At 50.5% G+C, this 17,541-nt stretch overlaps 1 protein-coding gene across 4 annotated transcripts in view; it reads right to left on the bottom strand.

The window, feature by feature from the left end:
* PTPRU (protein tyrosine phosphatase receptor type U) overlaps nt 1-17,541 on the bottom strand; it is a 324,630-nt gene that overhangs the window by 76,338 nt on the left and 230,751 nt on the right. For all 4 annotated transcript variants that reach the window (XM_074976599.1, XM_074976600.1, XM_074976601.1 and 1 more), the window contains exon 15: nt 2,804-2,961. In XM_074976599.1, the coding sequence (XP_074832700.1) occupies nt 2,804-2,961 (158 nt within the window). The remainder of the gene's footprint in view (nt 1-2,803; nt 2,962-17,541) is intronic.

Below are 17,541 nucleotides of genomic sequence, written 5' to 3'. Positions count from 1 at the left end.
GAAATGATGGTCTTAGTCTTTGTGAAGTGAAATGACACCTATTGAATGGCCCTCAAACATGTCATTACACTGACAGGAGAGCAAATGTGAAAGGCATGCAGTGAGGCAGGGAACATGGTAATATGAACTGGAGTACGTGATGATTTGTAGGTCATTGACCACAATTAAAAGGATGACGATCATTTGTAATTGTGCACAATAGCTTCTTTCAGCCAAGGCCCCTGACAGCCACTCCCTACCTGGGCTTTCCAACCACCCCAGTGCCACTAATATGGCAGATGGGGAAACTGAGGCACAGATCAAGGCGAGGAAAATATCACACAGAGTTGGAACCTGAACTCAGAAGGAATCGTTCCCAGTCTAGCCTCTAACCACTAGAGAATGCTCCCCCTTCATTTTCCAGTAACAGAAAGGTGGAGGAAGCATGCACCATGCAGCTCCTGGGCTTCTGGTGTTGATTGTCCCCCGTAGGCAGCTCAGCCATGCACTGTGAGTGTTTTTGACACTGGTGTTTGGAGATTTGGGATAAAGCTATTCTCTGCTGTTTGGGGGAAAAGTCAAACACCTGCTCAGACTGATGTCTGTCTACCCCACAGCCACAGACTGGAGGGATGGGCAGGCGCCCTCGTTGTGGGGAAATGGCTTGCTTTCCTTCCTGGTGTGTCCCCAAAGAGGTGCCAGGTGAAGATCCCTTCAACACTGCAGTGAGCATCAGCCTGCAGTCTCTGATGCTACAGTCCCAACTCTACTCTCCATTCACAAGTGTGAACCCAGAGCAGCTCTGCTGAAGGCCCTGGAGCTTTAACAAGCTTTAACAAGCAGGAGCCAAATCAGGCCCTGTCTCTAGCACACTGGGGCTGACAAGTGTTGTGCCCCTTGGCAACTGTGGGGATAGCTCTGCACTCCTAGCACAGGAGAAGCCTTGGGCGGAAGGGGTGGGGTTGCAGCAGCCAGCCTTCAGCTCCTCCCAGAGTGCACCATGTCATGCCCCCACTCACAGCTGCCTCGAGCACCTCACATGGAACTCCAGCAGTGATTTAAAGGGCCTGGGGCTCTGGCCACTGCCAAGGTAGAGGAGGTGGCAGCCGGAGCCTCGGGTCCTTTAGAATTGTCCCCTTTACTCTCTGCCCCACTTGGTAGGCCTGGTCTAACATCAAGAAGCTTCTTTCTCGTGCATGCCCTCTCTTCCCCAAATGAACCCCAAAAACTCTCACATGTGGAAGGCAGCAATGAACATGCTCATACAAAACAGTTTTCTAAAAAGCATTTCAAGAAGCCACGATAGGGCAGTGGCTCAGATATAATACACCTCTACAGAGATGTTAAAGGAGGGAAAGGTTGCCCTCTGGGCTTTTATTATCTGTGAGACAACATTGGGAACCACATTACTCCCTGTCATTTGCACAGGGAAGATGGGAACAAGCAACATCTTGAAGTTATAGTAACAGATTTTATTAGCATATGGTTGAAACTAGGGCATAGAACAAATTACTTTACAGCTAAATCAGCCTAGAAATGCATACACCAGCAGGTGTGAAATTATCAGTCTCCCTTTCAGATGAGCAGAGTGTATGGTTCACCTTGCAAGACCCACACATTCAAAACAACAGAAAGCTGTCCATGCTACACTCCAAGCTCAGCATCAGTTAAAGTCTTAGCCGGGGGTTCTCAGAATTCCAGGCTGCACCCAGAGCTCTACTTTTGTAAGTGGCTCTGTTTTCAGAGTGGGCCAAACCAAAACTGCAGATGACAACCTGGAGTTGATGGCTGAGAGCCAGACCTGAACTTGGCAGCTCAGACCTCACCCTTTACTTTTTCCAGTGGATTTACATCTTTAAGGAGGTTGCCTTGTTTTACACCCAGCTGTACACATGCAGCAGGGGTTGTTTGGTTAGATTGTTGTTCCTATGGGTATACAGCTGGACAGTCACCCTATCAGGGTGCTAGGGTGAGCTGTGGTATTGTTCACTCAGGCTAAAAGGGGTGCACTCCAGGTGCTGTTATGTTTGAAAATGAGTCAAGATTCCAGGTGCATCCTGCAGTTGGGCTGATTTATTGGCATGGACAGTCCCTGATGCCTGACACCAGAGCCCCTGTAGGCTGTATGATTTGTGTAGTACTGCTGGACAGAGATGGCATTACAGTGATGGTATCTCCTTGGACCAATGGTTTGGTGAAGAGGGTTGTTAGGGGAAATCTGACGCCTATTCTGGTAGCAAGAAAAAAGTTGAGAGGCAGCATTGCCCAGGATCTAAGGCACTGGTTCAGGACTCCAGTGACCTGGATTCTCTTCCTGCTCTGCCACTGATCTATTGTGGGACTTCAGACACTTCCCTGCTGTTTCCTGTCCCACTGTGTCTCAAAGTAGGGGTGGTCTTTCACTGTGCATATTCAGAGCCTAAAACAGCGAGGTCTAGATGTCAGTTATGGCCTCTCATGGCTACTGCAAATGATGGTGATAAGCTAAATCAGTGCAGGAGCTCTGCACAGGCAGATCAGAGTGGGGTGCACAGTCAAGGGGAGATTTCCAGGCGGCGCAATAGAGGATAAGCCTGATGGCTGCTGCCCTATCCAGATCATGGTGCTGCAGCCCAGATTTGTGAACCACCTATTGCACTATATCACTGACTTAACCAGAACCCTAATTCACTTTGTTCTTGGCATACAACTCATGCCAGACCAATGACACCTCTGAGTGGGGGGCGCAAGACAGGTAGGTCTGAACCTATCCCTCCATCCTGTCCAGCTCATTACATCACACTCAGCACTGTAGAATCTGGGCACCTTCTTGCCCAGGCCTCACCTCTGTTGCTGTAGTTGTGCGCATCCATGAAGGACAGGCCAAGCCTCTCGTCCTCCTGCAAAGTGCTCTGGTCTGTGAAGCTGCGGTCGATGGCGCTCATCATGTGGGTCTTCTCGTGGCGATAGTTAATTGTAGCTTTGGTCATGTTGACGGGTTTCCTATAGAAGGATTACAAAGGGGGAAAGCACAAGTGTCATGCTCAGCCACACTGTTATTTCCAGACACAGGCTCTGATTAGAAGACATGAGCCTAATTTTCAGAGGCAGCCGCTGATTTTGCAGCAGACCCATTTCACAGCCTCTAGATGTATGATTGGCTCATTGCTTAGTAAGGGTTTGAAATCCTACCCACAATTATCTGTGCAACTGTGCACCAGTGCAAACCCAGACCCTAAAGGAGGCCCTGCTGAAAACCAGGGCTATAACCAGAATGTTCAGGAGCAGCTAGTGATTGTGAGGACCTGAGTTTCCACGGGTATACCTGCACTGCACAGAAAACCCCACAGTGATGTCTCAGAGCCAGGGTCACTTGACTCAGGGACTGTAGGGCTAGACAGCAGTGTTGACTTGCCAGCCTGGGCTCTGAACCTCACAAGGGAGGCAAGTCTCTGAGACCAGGCTCCAGGATGAGCAGGAGCTTCAACACTGCTATTTTTAGCTCAGTTGCCCAAAATGTGTAAGTGTGAACCAACTGAGCCCGGTGCTGCAGGTTTCCTTTGGAGACCTGGGCAGCAAGTTTAAAACAAATAAAAGGGCATGCAGAAATAAACAAATAAAAAGATTTTGCACAACACACAGTCAAAATGTGGAACTCCTTGCCAGAGGAGGCTGTGATGGCTAGAACTATAACAGGGTTTAAAAAAGAGCTGGATAAATTCATGGAGGTTAGGTCCATTATTGGGTATTAACCAGGATAAGTAAGGAACGGTGTCCAAGGCTTCTGTTTATCAGAGGCTAGAGATGGATGGCAGGAGAGAGAACATTACCTGTTCAGTTCACTCCCTCCAGGGCACCTGGGATTGGCCAGTCGGCAGACAGGATACTGGGCTAGATGGACCTTTGGTCTGACCCAGTATGGCCGTTCTTATGACATTCATAGTGAGGGGTGGCTACTGGCCCTGTGAAAACCCAGGCCCATTACGGCATTTCATGTTGTGTGCCCAGAATCTCCAAGTACTTGTGACTATAGTGGCCTATTTGCCTAGCCAGGTATTTCTTGTCTTTTGTGGCAGCATCTGGGCTCATTCACAAACAGGTGAAGGGTTTTCAAACAATGGTTTCCAGGAGTAGGGCCTGGGATGCTCGGCCATGCACCCAAATCCTGGTCAGCTTTCTGAAAGCACAGAAGCCCAGATCCTCAAAGGTATGTGGGCTCCTACATTCCATTGTGGAAGGCAGGGAACACAAGTCCCTTTGAAGACCCAGGTCTGAGCACTCACTAGCACCCACTAAAAGGTAACATTTTTAGAAGCACCTAAGTGACTGAGGAGCTTAAGTGCAAAATACAACCCAGGGGAGTCTCTTTGCTGCTCTGCTCTTCTGAAAGTCAGCCCACTGACTTGAGCGCCTAACACAGAACACTTGAGCCTAACTTAAGGACTGAGTCCTCAGCAAATTTGTGGATGGCACTAAACTGGTGGGAGAGGTAGATATGCTGGATAGCATCCAGGGAGACCTAGATGGATTGGGCCAAAAGAAATCTGATGAGGTTCAACAAGGATAAGAGAAGAGTCCTGCACTTAGGATGGAGGAATCCCAAGCATTGTTACAGGCTTGGAACTCACTGGCTAAGCATCAGCACAGCAGAAAAGGGCCTGGGGATTACTGTGGATGAGAGGCTGGATATGAGTCAACGGTGTGTGCTTGTAGCCAAGAAGGCTAATGGCATATTGGGGTGCATTAAGAGAAGCATTACCAACAGATCTAGGCAAGTGATTATTCCTCTTTATTCAGCACAGCTCAGGCAACATCTAAAGTATTGTGTCCAGCTCTGGGGGTCCCCCATTAAAAAAAGAATGTGGATGCACTGGAGACAATCCAGCACAAGGCGACAAAAATTATTAGGAGGCTGCAGCACATGATCTACGAGGAGAGGCTGAGGGATTTGGGCTTATTTAGTCTACAAAAGATAAGAGTGAAGAAGGATTTGATAGCAGCCTTCAACTTCCTGAAGGGGGCTCTAAAGAGGAGAGAGGCTGCTCTCTGTAGTGATGCATCACAGAACAAGGAGCAATGGTCTCAAGTTGCAGTGGAGGAGGTGTAGGCTGGATATTAGGAAATACCTACCTCACTGGGAGGGTGGTGAACCACTGGAATGGGGTACCTGGGGAGGTGATGGTCTGTAAGACCTAGAGATCTTTAAGTCACAGCTCGACAAAGCCCTGGCTGGAATGATTTAGTTGGAACTGGTTCTTCTTTTAGTCGGGGTTGGGACTCAATGACCCCCTGAGGTCTCTTCCAACCATATGATTCTATGATCCCTTAAAATCTTGATAAAATGTTTATCCATGATAATTAGCCACAAAGCACAGCAGTCCTTGTCCTCCTCACCCTATGCTCACTGGTCTGGGTCACACCTCATTACCAAAGCTAGCTTCAGCAGGGCTGATTAGGAAAATGATCATGCATACATCTCTCCAGGAGAGCAGACTGAGACAGCTTGTCCCCACAGAGGGAGCATCATATTATCACATTCCTTGTCTCCAGGCTTCAGTGCAAAGCAGATCCACCTGGACTGAATGCCTGCTTCAGGAGCAGGCCACCCTCCAGAAGGAGCTGAGAGCTTGTGGCTGTAACTCGTGGGAGTGATCTGACCAGTGGCAACAGAACCAGCAATGGGGCATAGGAGAAGGGCACAAGTGTGCAAAGTGCCAGCAGTGACAGGTCCCCCACGATTGGGCAGATCCTCCAAAGCTACAGCCAACAGCTTCCAAAGCAGCCACTCACTTTGGCTGCCTTCCTGCCACGGGCGTGGCTGCTGCCGCCCCAGAAAAGATTTCCACAGATGCTTAAGCATGTGTCTCCTGCCATGTCTCCGACTGAGCACTGCAGATCAGGCCTTGGTGCTACCAGCTGGGCTGTCAAAAACGCAGGCTCCTAAAATGAGAGGGAACTTTTGAACTCTTGGACCTGAATTGCTAGGGAAGCCCCCAATAGTCTTCTCCCATCTGCTCCCACTATGGCATGTTGCAGAGGAGCTGGGGAAGAGTCACCTGAGCGAGATGCCCAGTACTGCCACATGCACAGCCTGTCACTCTGTCACTGTGTGCTAGCTCTTGTATGGTACTTTGGGGCGGCCGTTCTGTTCTGTTTGCACAGCTCTGAGTGCAATGGGATCCCAGCTCATGACTAAGGCTCCCAGGTGCTATGTGGCATACAAACCATAAACATCAAAGAATCACTGCAGTGAGTGAAAGAAAAGGGCCTCAGACAGCCTGGGCAAACTTGTGCCATGTGATACATTTCTCGGGGCTTGGACCTATGCCAGAAACCTGCCAGAAATGGGTTTTCATCTCCTCCTTGGAGAATGTTCCACAGCCCAGGAATCCCAGGTATTCATCCTGCATTCTCTTTTCATTTCCATTTGCTTGGCTACTTTCCACCATCCTCTGCTTCAACCCTTCACCAGCCCAACTGATGTCCCCTTGGCCAGCAGTTAAGAATGAGCAGAGCAAGAGTGAGGCTTTATTCTGCTCACTCTGTGACAGGCTGGCAACCAGGGCTGCTTGCAGGCCACAACATGCCCTCCCTCTCCCCTCTCCGCAGAGCCCTAATGTGACTTAATGATCTCCCATCCTCACCAACAACTCACCATCTGTGGGAGGCTAAGACAGGCAGTGGGGGCCACCCTGAGACCCCCTCCAGGAGCCTGGTTCAGCCTCTCCCATTACAATCAAAGGCCTATTTTTGACAAGGTGACCACATTTGCCAGGTATCCAGTGACACTCAGAGGACAGCACAGGCCACGGTCCTAGACTGTGGTAATCTCTGAGCAATATGGAAGCATCGCAAGATATCCTCCCAAAGCAGTTCATTCCCCACTGAACAAGCTTCCCTTCCCAGAAGGTTCCTGTCCCATCCTCCCTCCTGTGGGTGACTCCCTCCCATTGTACCCAGCCTGGGGTGCAGCTCATACCACAGCAGTTAATTATTGCAATTACCACCTTCCCTGGAGCTCAAGGAGCTGCTGGGGAAAGAGCCCCCCTCTTCCCCACTTCCAACTGCCTGGGGAGATTGGAAGGAAGCACAACATCAGAATCACATGAAGGCTTCCCGCAGCCCTTGTCTGATAAAGTCCTGCCCATAATTGTCAGTCACACTTGAAAGAGTGGTGGTACAGCCAACCCTCTGATTAGCCCATGGGATTGCCTGTAGTGAAACAGTTCTTGGGAAAGCATGGCCTGCTGAGTAGAAATGCAAGGGGCACAGAGGCCTTCTGAATGGCTCAGGGCATGCTCAGCTAGGGCTGCATTAAGCAGCAGTCCCTACTACCCTGTAGTTAGACTGCAAGAGGAGGTTTTTCCATCCTGCTCATTCTGGGGCACACATTGCATACTTCAGGCACCAAAAGATGGTGTAATCCAGCCTGCAGACTCTGTTGCTATTGGCCAGGTGCGGGCAATAATTTTTGATGCAGGCAACTCCAAGGATTAGGTAAGTGGTCAAAGGAGAGCACTTGGAGGAGTGGTCTCCCAGGAGGAGGAGGTGAGGGGTCTGGGAAGGAGGTTGGGGGCAGAGGGAAGCTCGGGGTTAGGGACTGGGGTGCAGGAGGGGTTGTGAGGTCTGGGAGGGAGTTCAGGTGAAGGAGGGGGTTATGATCTAGGGCAGAGGATTAGCCTGCAGGCTCTGGATAGGGATATAGGTGCAGTGGGGAGGGTAGAGCATGGGCTATGTGGGGTAGGGAGCCAGGAGTGAGGGGCAGAGGTTTGCGGGAGGGAGGTTCCCCAGGAGGCTTCCTGCCATCCATACCCCAGCAGGGCCGCTCAGAGCAGCCAGCTGCAGGGCCAGGTGTGCCTTTGAACAGCTTCAAGCCTGAGGGAAAGGAGGGGTACTCCCTGTGCTTCCTGGTCTTCAAACTGGCAGCTCCCATTGGCTGGTCTGCAAAATTGCTCTGGGATCGGGGTGGGGAGTGCACAAAGACACTCACCCTCCCCACCACCTCCAAGCCGCTCACAAACAGGGCCCTGCAGATGGCTTGTCTGAACAAATGGGTGGGTTGGGCACATAGGGGGACTGACTGAAGTTCTCACTGTGCCCACGGGCTGGATCCAGCAGCTTAGTGGGCCAAATTCGGCCAATGGGCTGTATTTGGCCCAGCCCTGGCTTAGTTTGACACAGACTAAACACTGGGTAACAATGGCCCTCAGGGGAGAGGCTGAGCTTCAGCCAGTTGAAAAAAGGTGTCAGTGTTGGAGATAGTGTTTGAAGTGTTTCTAGGTTGCAGGACTGACACTGGAGATGTCCTCAGGTCCACTACGTGTTCTAAGAAATGTGTCCCCTCACTCTGCCATTTTTCGTTTGCCATTGTCATTTTCCCAATGCTGAGTTTGGGACAGTGGCTGCACAGAAAAGTAACAAGGCCAAGCAATAAAATATACCTAATTGAAGCCCTCATCTGTCACCATTTACGTGCAGGCTGCACTTTACTGCCAAGAGCCCTAGTCACCTAGACACCTGTTTTCAGCTCCTTCCCACCTGAGTACTCCCTGTGGTACAGGTAAGCAGGTTGCAAGTCTTTGCAAGATCAGGGCCCAAGGAGCCACTGATGCCAAACATTCACTAGTGAAACCGGGGGGCGGGGAGAGGAGGCGGGGGAGGGGAATGGGACACCTGACAATTCACAGTTTTGGGTTTTGCTGAAAAAGGTGGCTTTTTGTTTGTTTGTTTTTGTTTGGGTTTGTTTTTTATAAGATACAGCTTTTTGCTAACAGGTTTTGTTTTTAAAAGCCAATAATTGTTTTGGGGGGAAGGTGGGTGAGCGGGTTGGAATGCAGTCCCAGAGCGAGTTCTACACCTTGTATCAGACTGTTTTCCATAATAAGCCAAAGCAAAACGCCTGATCTGAATGACTCCAAACCTCGGCTGATTAAAAATCCAGATACAGATTTAAATGTTGCAGTGTGGGCTCCACTCCTATTCCAGCAAGCCGAGCGCTGAGCCTGACATGCCACTGAGAGGGAGGGAGGTTGTTTCTGTGCCTCTGAGTAAGGATGCCCTGCAACAGCAGCTGGAGAAGGACAATACTGCCAGCTGCAGCTTCCCCTGGCCATTGAGCTCCGCCAACAAGAAGCTTCCTCCAAGGAAGGAAAGGCACACAAGGAAGTCTTGTGGCAGAGCATCTAGCTGAAGTACAGAGTGGGCTCCCAATGGAATTGTAAGAGTTGAAATCACACTAGAGCCGGCTTTTCAGTCACACCATCAGTGGCTTTTGCACTGGACTACCTACTGCACAACAAGACTTCCCACTGCAGTAGTGATAATGTAACATAGTCATCTCCTCCCCAGCCCCTGCAGTAGTTACCATGTAATACTTCTCCCTTCACCTAGGAAGCAGTTCCCCACCTGCAATAACAGGCATTTAAGTTGCAGTTACAATGTCAGATAAAGCTGAGGCCAAAACGAAAACCACAAGGGGGTCCCACTTCTATCCGGGGAAACTGCTCTGGAGTCAGAGATAAATTAAACCCTCTGGGCCAGATTTTCACCAGAGTTCAGCAGCATGTGCTCACCACCCACAATGGTGGTCAGCCTTTCGACAAAGCCCAGCTCTCACTTAGATTTCCACATCTCCCAGTAGGACACGTGGGCAGGTTTTCATGTGCTCAGCATCCACAGGTGGGAGCTGACTTTCCAAGGAGCCCAGGACCTGAAGTGTTACGAATTTTAGAGGGGATCTTAAGCCCCATGCTTCAGGGCTTAAGCAATCGCTGGCCACCGGAAACATTAAACACAAGCTGTCTTCACACTGCACTGTGCCACTCCCGTGCCAGTGAAAGGCTCTGTGGCACAGACCTTCTCCACTGTCTTCCATGCGGCCTCTCCTTGCAACGGGGGAGGCCCAACCCACAGGACACTAAACTGCTAGGAACAGAGCAGAAGGAACAGCTCAGGTGAGCAGAGAGCCAGATAGGGTCCGTACTCCAGTGCACACCCTTCAGGCATGTTTTTATTCCACTCGCCTAAGCTGTCCCTCCCCATCTAGACTGCTATTTATACCCCCGCTAGAGGAACAGTCCCACATACGCCGCTGTAAGACATGTGCAGTGCAGACAGCTCATCAGAGAGGATAATGCAGCAGCTGGGCCTGGGGCTGATGGCTCCTGTGTTCCCACAATGCTGAGCTCTTTTGGAAATGGGACCCTGCATGTTTTCAGTGCCATCCAGAAGCCTGTGAACACGTCAAAAGCATTTTTAACAAGCCAAAGAGGCACTTTAAATTTACTTGACAGAGAAAGAAACTTGCCAGAGCAGAGAGTGGCAGAGCGAGTATGAGAGAATGACAATTACTTACGGGTAATAGGAATAGGAATAGTAGTTCCTCCTGGCAAGCGTGCAAACAAAGAGAACAGCAGAAATTGCATAACCAGCTTTTCTCCAGGGTAATGAAGGGGTAGGCTTGTTTGGAAGCTTGGGTGACAACAGGCCAAAGATTGTACCATTCACTATGTAGTGGATGGAGGCTGAGACAGGAGAGGCATGAGAGAGGGAGGGGGACAGAAAGAAAGCTGGAAATTAAAGGCAGCACATCTGCATTCTCACAGCTGGCCTGAGGATAAGCCAAAAGCAACTTAGAATAAATCAATTTATTTCAGAAAATAATGTGAAGTGACAGCCTCCTCCCCTCAGCCACCAGAGAGAGCAAGCACCTTGGACAGGTCTGGGACATGCTCTTTCCTTTCCCCCAGCTTACATGGAGGTAATGGGAACAGGTTCTTTTGGAAACGCAATTGCCCCCAGGGGAGCTATTTATCACCAGCTCCCCGTCTCCAACAGGACCTACCATATTGCCGTGGAGTCCTCCTTCTTTGGAGGACAGGTCTCCATCTCCCCAATGCCCCAGGGGCACCATACCTGCTGTTTCCCAGAGTAGATGCTCACAGAGCACATGCTCACACCCCAGTCAGGCAGCAGTGGGCACACAGTATAAGCCTGCTCATAGAACCTCTTAAAATACTTCTCTCTAGCCCTGACGCTGATTTTCCAGCCTTCTGCTCCCTCTTTTGCCTCCATTAGTAGTGCAGCAATGGCACTCACTCTTTTTCTGGTCAACACAGAATCCCTCAGGGAGATTCAAGAAAACAACAGAGAGGTTGTGTGTGCCTTTGGTCTTAAGCAGTATTACTGTAGAGTCCCTTTGGAGCACAGGGAAATCTCTGCCATGTTCAATAATGATTAAAGTGCACCACAAATGCCCTTTTCTGCCACACTCAACTACCAGAATATTTCCTACTGACAGTTTAGATCAGCAAACGATGGAGGTATTGCTGACCAAGCCCTGCTGTTAGAAATGACAGCCCAGGGCAGTGACACTGACCAAACAGTGGCTTGTATGGCACTCCACTCTAACCCCAACCAAACTGATTATCACACATGTGCTAAAGCACCCAAACAAATGAGAATCATTAACATAAATGACAATGGGAAGCAATTAAAGCTACATTTGATCAAACTAGTAACTTTGATCAAACTAGGAACTTTCTGAGTCACTGCATACTTGGCTCAATCTAATTCTTGACCTTCCCCCCACCCCTCCACTCTCTGATTTGCTCACCTTGATTATCTTTTTCTGATTTGTCCTCCTTGCTTACTGTTTTTGGTTCTCTGTGCCTTAAATATTGAGTCTGTTCTGGTGTGGCTATGGTCTGAAGAAGTGGGTCTGTCCCATGAAAGCTCACCTAATAAACTATTTTGCTAGTCTTTAAAGTGCTACTTGACTGCTTTTTTGTTTTGATCAAACTAGTTGTTTTCAATGCTGATCTCTGGCTGGTGCTGATGAGAGGGGATGGAGATAAAATGTTAAAGAAATCCTAGGGGTGGAAAGAAGCCCAGCACAGACAGCCCAGCAAAGCCCAGTTACATGGTACAAAGGGAGCACAGGACTCTATTTGTCCCTATTAGCAATGATGTTTGCGTTCTAAAATCCTCTGGAGATTGCCTGTGCTGCAAATCAGGCTAAACCCAGACCTGGTGAGAGCTGTACAAGAACTGGAAAAAATTGTAACGTTGAAACATAATTCCTTTGGACGTGAAAGGAAAAGCCAGATTGCAAACATCCTGCAGAACAGATTCTAAGCATGGGGCATATGGAAACTGAAAATTCTCTTCTGATTCTCCCAAACAGCTCAGGACATCCAGGAAAGCAGAGAGTTGGCTGCTCAGAAGTCCAGCAGCCTGGGGACCAGGGCAGCCCACCTGCCCACCAGACAGCTGACAAGCTAGTCAGGGACATGGGGAACTAGCCAGCCTGCTGAAAATGTTGACCAATTCAAAATATTTCTGTGGAAGCAGCATTTCCCTGAGGCAAACCATTCTGCAGATTTATTTATTTATTTTGGACCAGCTTTAGCATCTAAATAGCCTTCACTTTCAGGCCTGGGGCTCAGATCCATCTTTACCTCAGCAGGGTGATTTCTGGACATAGAAACAATCCAGTTCTCTAGTTCCCTCTGCTAAAACCATACAGCCCCCCACCCCCCACCCCGCAGCAATGGAACAGTACTCTGCCCCGCTCTGCTTCCCAAGGCACTTGCTTGGGAAGGCGATGGCTGGCAAGGGTCAAAGGGAGAGTTTAAAATTCTGCTCAGAACCTCCTGCACCTGTTCCCAAGGGCCACACACTGATCTCCATTATACTGACTAAATCCAGAGTAACCCCCTAAAGTCGGTGTGATTACTCCAGATTTGCAGTGTTGTGACAACACCTTATGAGGACAAGATTTTGATGGCAAATATGGGCCTAGATCCTCAGCTGGTATGAATCAGCTTAGCTCCTTTCAGCCAAGTTGTTGCAACTTTGTGGATTTATACCAGCTGAGGTTTTGGCCCTGGTCTTTTCCTGCTGGCTGTTAACATACTTGCCTTAAATTGCTGTTTCAGAATCCTGGGAGGGGAAGGAGTCTAATTGCTCTCTTTTATTCTTTGACTTGACAGGTCTGCTTTTTAATGATCCCTCCAGCTAGCTGTGCCTCCAGCCTTTTTCAGTAAAAGGGAGCCATTCAGAGTACCGCAGCCCAGCAAACAACAGTAGCTGCCTGCTGAGTGCCCCTAGCAGTAGGTGTCCTGGGAAGTACCTGTTTCTTCCCCAGGAGAAAGCCTCACCCCAGTTAGCTTCCTTAGTAGTCACCCAGTGAATGCCACAGTCAAATCCATGCAGCTGACAGCTATTTCTAAAGCTCACCTCTTCTGCCAAGGTACACCTTTCAACCAGATGGGAACATCTACCCTTCTAGAATCTTGGGCTGGCCTGCATCGGGATGCAGGTAGTGCTGATTTGCTGGACCAAAGGGTATGCTGGTAGGGCGTCAGGGAGACAATTCAATGTTCCTATCTCCCAGCCTTCCCCCTTTCAGATACACCTTAGGTTCAGCACTCATCCTGAATTTGCAATGCTGCTGCGTGGGGATGCAAGGTGTGGTAAAGGCATTACATGCTTGACATGGTCTCTTAACCAGTGGCAGGCTGTGACAGATTTTATCTCTCTACTGCAGGCTTTTCATAGAATCATAGAATCCTAGGTCTGGAAGGGACCTCAGGATGTCATTGAGTTCAGCCCCCTCCCTAAAGCAGGATGAACACTAACCAAATCATCCCAGTCAGGACTTTGTAAAACTGGTACTTAAAAACCTCTAGGATGGAGATGATAATGCATTCCAGTGCTCCACTACTCTCCTGGTGGAATAGTTTTTCCTAATATCCAACAGATGAAGAGTGTTGTAAAACAGCGAGGGCTTGTCATCACCCTTTGTGACAAGCTGATTGTTTGGTTGAGAAATGAGCTTAACAAAACCTTTGGAGGGTGATTTTTGTTTTATTTACCAGTAAGTCTTGGCATTAATAACCCCCAACCACTGCAAAAGATCTATTAAATGTAAAACTCATGGGGGGGGGGGGGCATGAAAGCCTCCTACATGGAAATTCACAAGCTGCATTCTCTTTATCTACACCACCAACAGAGCTCCTGCTGCAGAGGGTCACTGAATGGCCAGACCTCATGGAGAGACATCTGACATCATGGTCAAGGTGCTGGCTTCCAGCCTGACAGGAATCACCAGACTGATCAGATCAGATAGTCCAGCAGCACACCAAGTCCAGCTGCTTCAGAGCATGGCACAAGAAGCCTTCTTCCTAGTGGGCAATTCCAGAATAACCTGCACAAGCAGAAGGTTCTCCCTGACCCTGATAGTCAAGGTTGCTTAATGCTTTAAAGCAGGTAGGTAAAAGTCCCCCCAGACATGTGTATGTTGTATTTTTCATTATGTTGGAATGTTAATTCTTCATTTTACATGCAATGGCCTTAGCTCCTTATTTATACACGTATCCAAGATCGGAATGTGGCACAACAGGATGATACCATTTTGCATGCCCAGTCACCTCCATCCTGCTCCTGTACAGCTTTCCCACCAGGACCAGACAGTGCTGAGACCTGAGAGGCTACTGAGATGGGGGCACTGGCTAACAGGGAGGACCACTGCTCTCCTCACTTCCCCTTGCTTTGTGAACATGTCTCTGATGTGTTTTCCTGGCTCCCAGCTGGCCATGCAGCTGAGGAAACAAGCCCGGCTGCCGAAGGGTGGCCATGATGTCAAGACAGGGCTCATGGGATAACAACACACCTTTCCTTCATTTCTCCTTCCTCTCTCTGCTTGTCTGGTCTAAACAGAGATGGAAGTGGGAGATGAGTCTGCAGCCTGGCCTGCTAGGAGGAAAAACCCACGCTGAGTTGAGGTGAGGGTGGGTGAGGGAAGACAACCAAATCAGGTGAGAAGAGATCCAGTTTCTCTTAGAGAGAGGTCAGTGAGAGTACAGAGACCTGGCTGGATACAGCAGCAGGGAGAAAGATCCATGAGAAAGGCTGCGAGAGCCCTTTCAATACCAAGCAGGGTCTAGAGGATGCATTGCCTTTGTATCTCCAGCCTGCAGCTTCTTCTGGAGCTTCAAACTGGAACACAAAAGGGGAGACAGATAGCAAGGGAGGCCAGGCCAAGGAAAGCCAGATTCCATAGCAACAAGGCAGCTTGTTGTTGCAATGTTACCTCTGGTCCCAAAGGCAACATGGCTTTCCAAAAGGTCTGGCTTGATCCTGACAGGAGCTAAGCCGCTGGAGCCCATGTGAGCTGAGCATCCTTGGCACCTACAGGAATTGCTCCCTACGAGGCAGGATCGGGCACGTGTCTTTTCAGCTGCTGACCTCTTTGGGACAGGCAGCCTGGCTTTGGGCCTGTCTGCAAAGCACTCAGCACACTGACACACCAAGGTCTTAATAACAGGCACTGCCTGTGAAAGCATTGAACTGGCAAGATGCCATACAGGCCAGTGTGGATGCACACAAGGCTGGGAAGTGCTGATACAGGCAGATGTCCTGCCCCAGAGCCTGGGCACAGACCAGCAGGGACAGCTCAGGATTGAAGTCCAATAGCGGAGCTGTGATGTGGGAGAGGTCTGGACGAGCAGGGAGAGATGCAGGCCAGGTGTGGTCAAAGCTGTCTGAGGGGGTCAGGACTGGAACAAAGGCTGCTGCAGGCCAGGAGGGGAAGTGGAACCAGCCCTGCTCCGTCCTGCCATGCTGGGGCCACAAAAAGTCTGAGAGTGAAGGGGGCCTATGCCCTGAAACCTTCTTCTGTCCCTGTCTCTGCTCCTGCCCTGGTAATGTGATTTCTTAGGGACAAGGAAGTTTTATCAGCACATGAGCTCATTGGGGGATACTGCAGGTGGGTGAGCACTTTGTCTAGCATCCCCTGCCTAACGGCAGCAGGTCTTTCAGGTGTGAAGGCGTCCCCAGTGGAGATCTCACAGGAAAGGAGCAGAGTCTTGATGGCTTCAACCCGATCAGTTGCTTCCAATCCCCAGTTACACATCACCCAGGGCTAAACCTCAATGCAAATGAGCTGACCTAAAGTCACCCCCACTCCACCTTCCTCTTAACAGAGCTGTGTCCCCAAAATCCGGTGACAGCAAATAATCCTACAGAGACAGTGTGAAACAGCGCCAGCGAGAGAAAGACTCAGCTGCCAAGTAGGCGGGCACCCAGCAGAACGACTCCCCTACTGCCCGTAGTTCCTTCTGGCTGGCCCTGATCACAGAATGCTCACCCTGCATGCCTGCTGCCTGGGCAGCCTCCTCTGGGGTGGCCCTGCATCCTGCTGCCAGCAAAAAGATGGGCACCTGCCTCTGCCATTGCTCAGAAAGTAAAGAGAGGCTCAGCCCAGCCATTAAGAACAGCTGTGGTCAGCCAGAAAGTTTGGTGGCCTGGCCTGGCCTGGCCAACTGAGCCTGCTCTGAAGGCTGCTCTCAACCCGCCAGGCAGGTACACCACTTGAAGGAACAGTGCCAAGCTGGCTTTGTAATAAACCCTGATACTCCTATGCCATCCCACTGCAGCCAGAGCAGAGACATGCACCAGGCTCACTCAGAACCACATGGATGTCCCCTGCGACTGAGCTCACACGAGGTTTGGTTTAAAACAGGCCTGCCCAAGGCTGCAGGAGCCTATCACACTGATTCACACCATAAGTACAATTCTAGTCAGCTGGGGCAGCATTAACATCAACAGTTTCCCAATCAGGGCTACCCCAAGTGGAGCGCAAGGCCAGAGGCAGCCCCCTCTCCTCACCCCAGGCACAGGGCTCAAGACAACCTCCCCTGTTCTGTGGAGGCTGCCCCATTACCCCTCCCTCCAGACAACAGGGCCAAGGGTCAGGTGTGGTGGAGGCAGCAGGGGTCGCCTCCCTGCCCTCCCCATGCAGCAGTGGGAGCAGCAGCCTGCTCTGCCCTGCGCTGCCTTCCTGGTGCCCTGTGCCTGGCTTCTCTGTGGGCAGTGGGAAATGGAGGCGTGCTGCTTCCCATCACTGTGGAGCAGTGAGCCACAGCAGGCCAGGAGGCTGGCACAGCACAACAGGGCAGAGCAGGCTGCTGCTCCCACCAGCTGCATGGTGAGTGCCAGGGGGTGAGGGAAGGCAGGCAATGCCTGCTGCTTCTGCTGCCTGCCTCAGACACAGGTAACCCCTCATCCTAAAACGGTTAAGGCACCTGCCGGGACCCCCCCAGAAGTGTGGGGTCTGGGGCAGCAGCCCCAATTCGTCCTATGGACAGGACAGTTCTGCAACCAGTCACTTGCCCCCCCTTCGTCAAGGGAAAGTGGGATCAGCCTTTCCCAGAGATCCTTCCCTGCTCTGTAGGGGGCTAATGCCTTGGAGAGCTCAGACACTGCAGGGACTGGGGGAAACAGGTCAGTAACTAAGCAGAGAGACGGGGTGTCTGTGTCTGAGGTTCTGTTAATTGACTAACAAAGAACCTCCCCACAGGGACAAGCCATGCCAAGCGCCCAGCCAGGGGGGAGCGATCTTGAAGGATTCTTTGAGGAAAATGGGGCTGGCGGAGCTGGGGGTAATGTTGCCATGGCACATGAGATGGCAGCATTTGCTGGCATGCTGCAGCTGTTCTGTCACTAGGCACAAAACCCACTCACCACAAGCCAAGCTCTGCCCTGTACTGGTCACACAATCTCAGTGGGATGTGGGTAAAT

This window comes from Carettochelys insculpta, chromosome 24 (assembly GCF_033958435.1).
Source record: "Carettochelys insculpta isolate YL-2023 chromosome 24, ASM3395843v1, whole genome shotgun sequence".
NCBI lineage: Eukaryota > Metazoa > Chordata > Testudines > Carettochelyidae > Carettochelys > Carettochelys insculpta.
The sequence above is the reverse complement of the archived record's forward strand: the minus strand, read 5'-3'. Positions and strand labels throughout refer to the sequence as shown.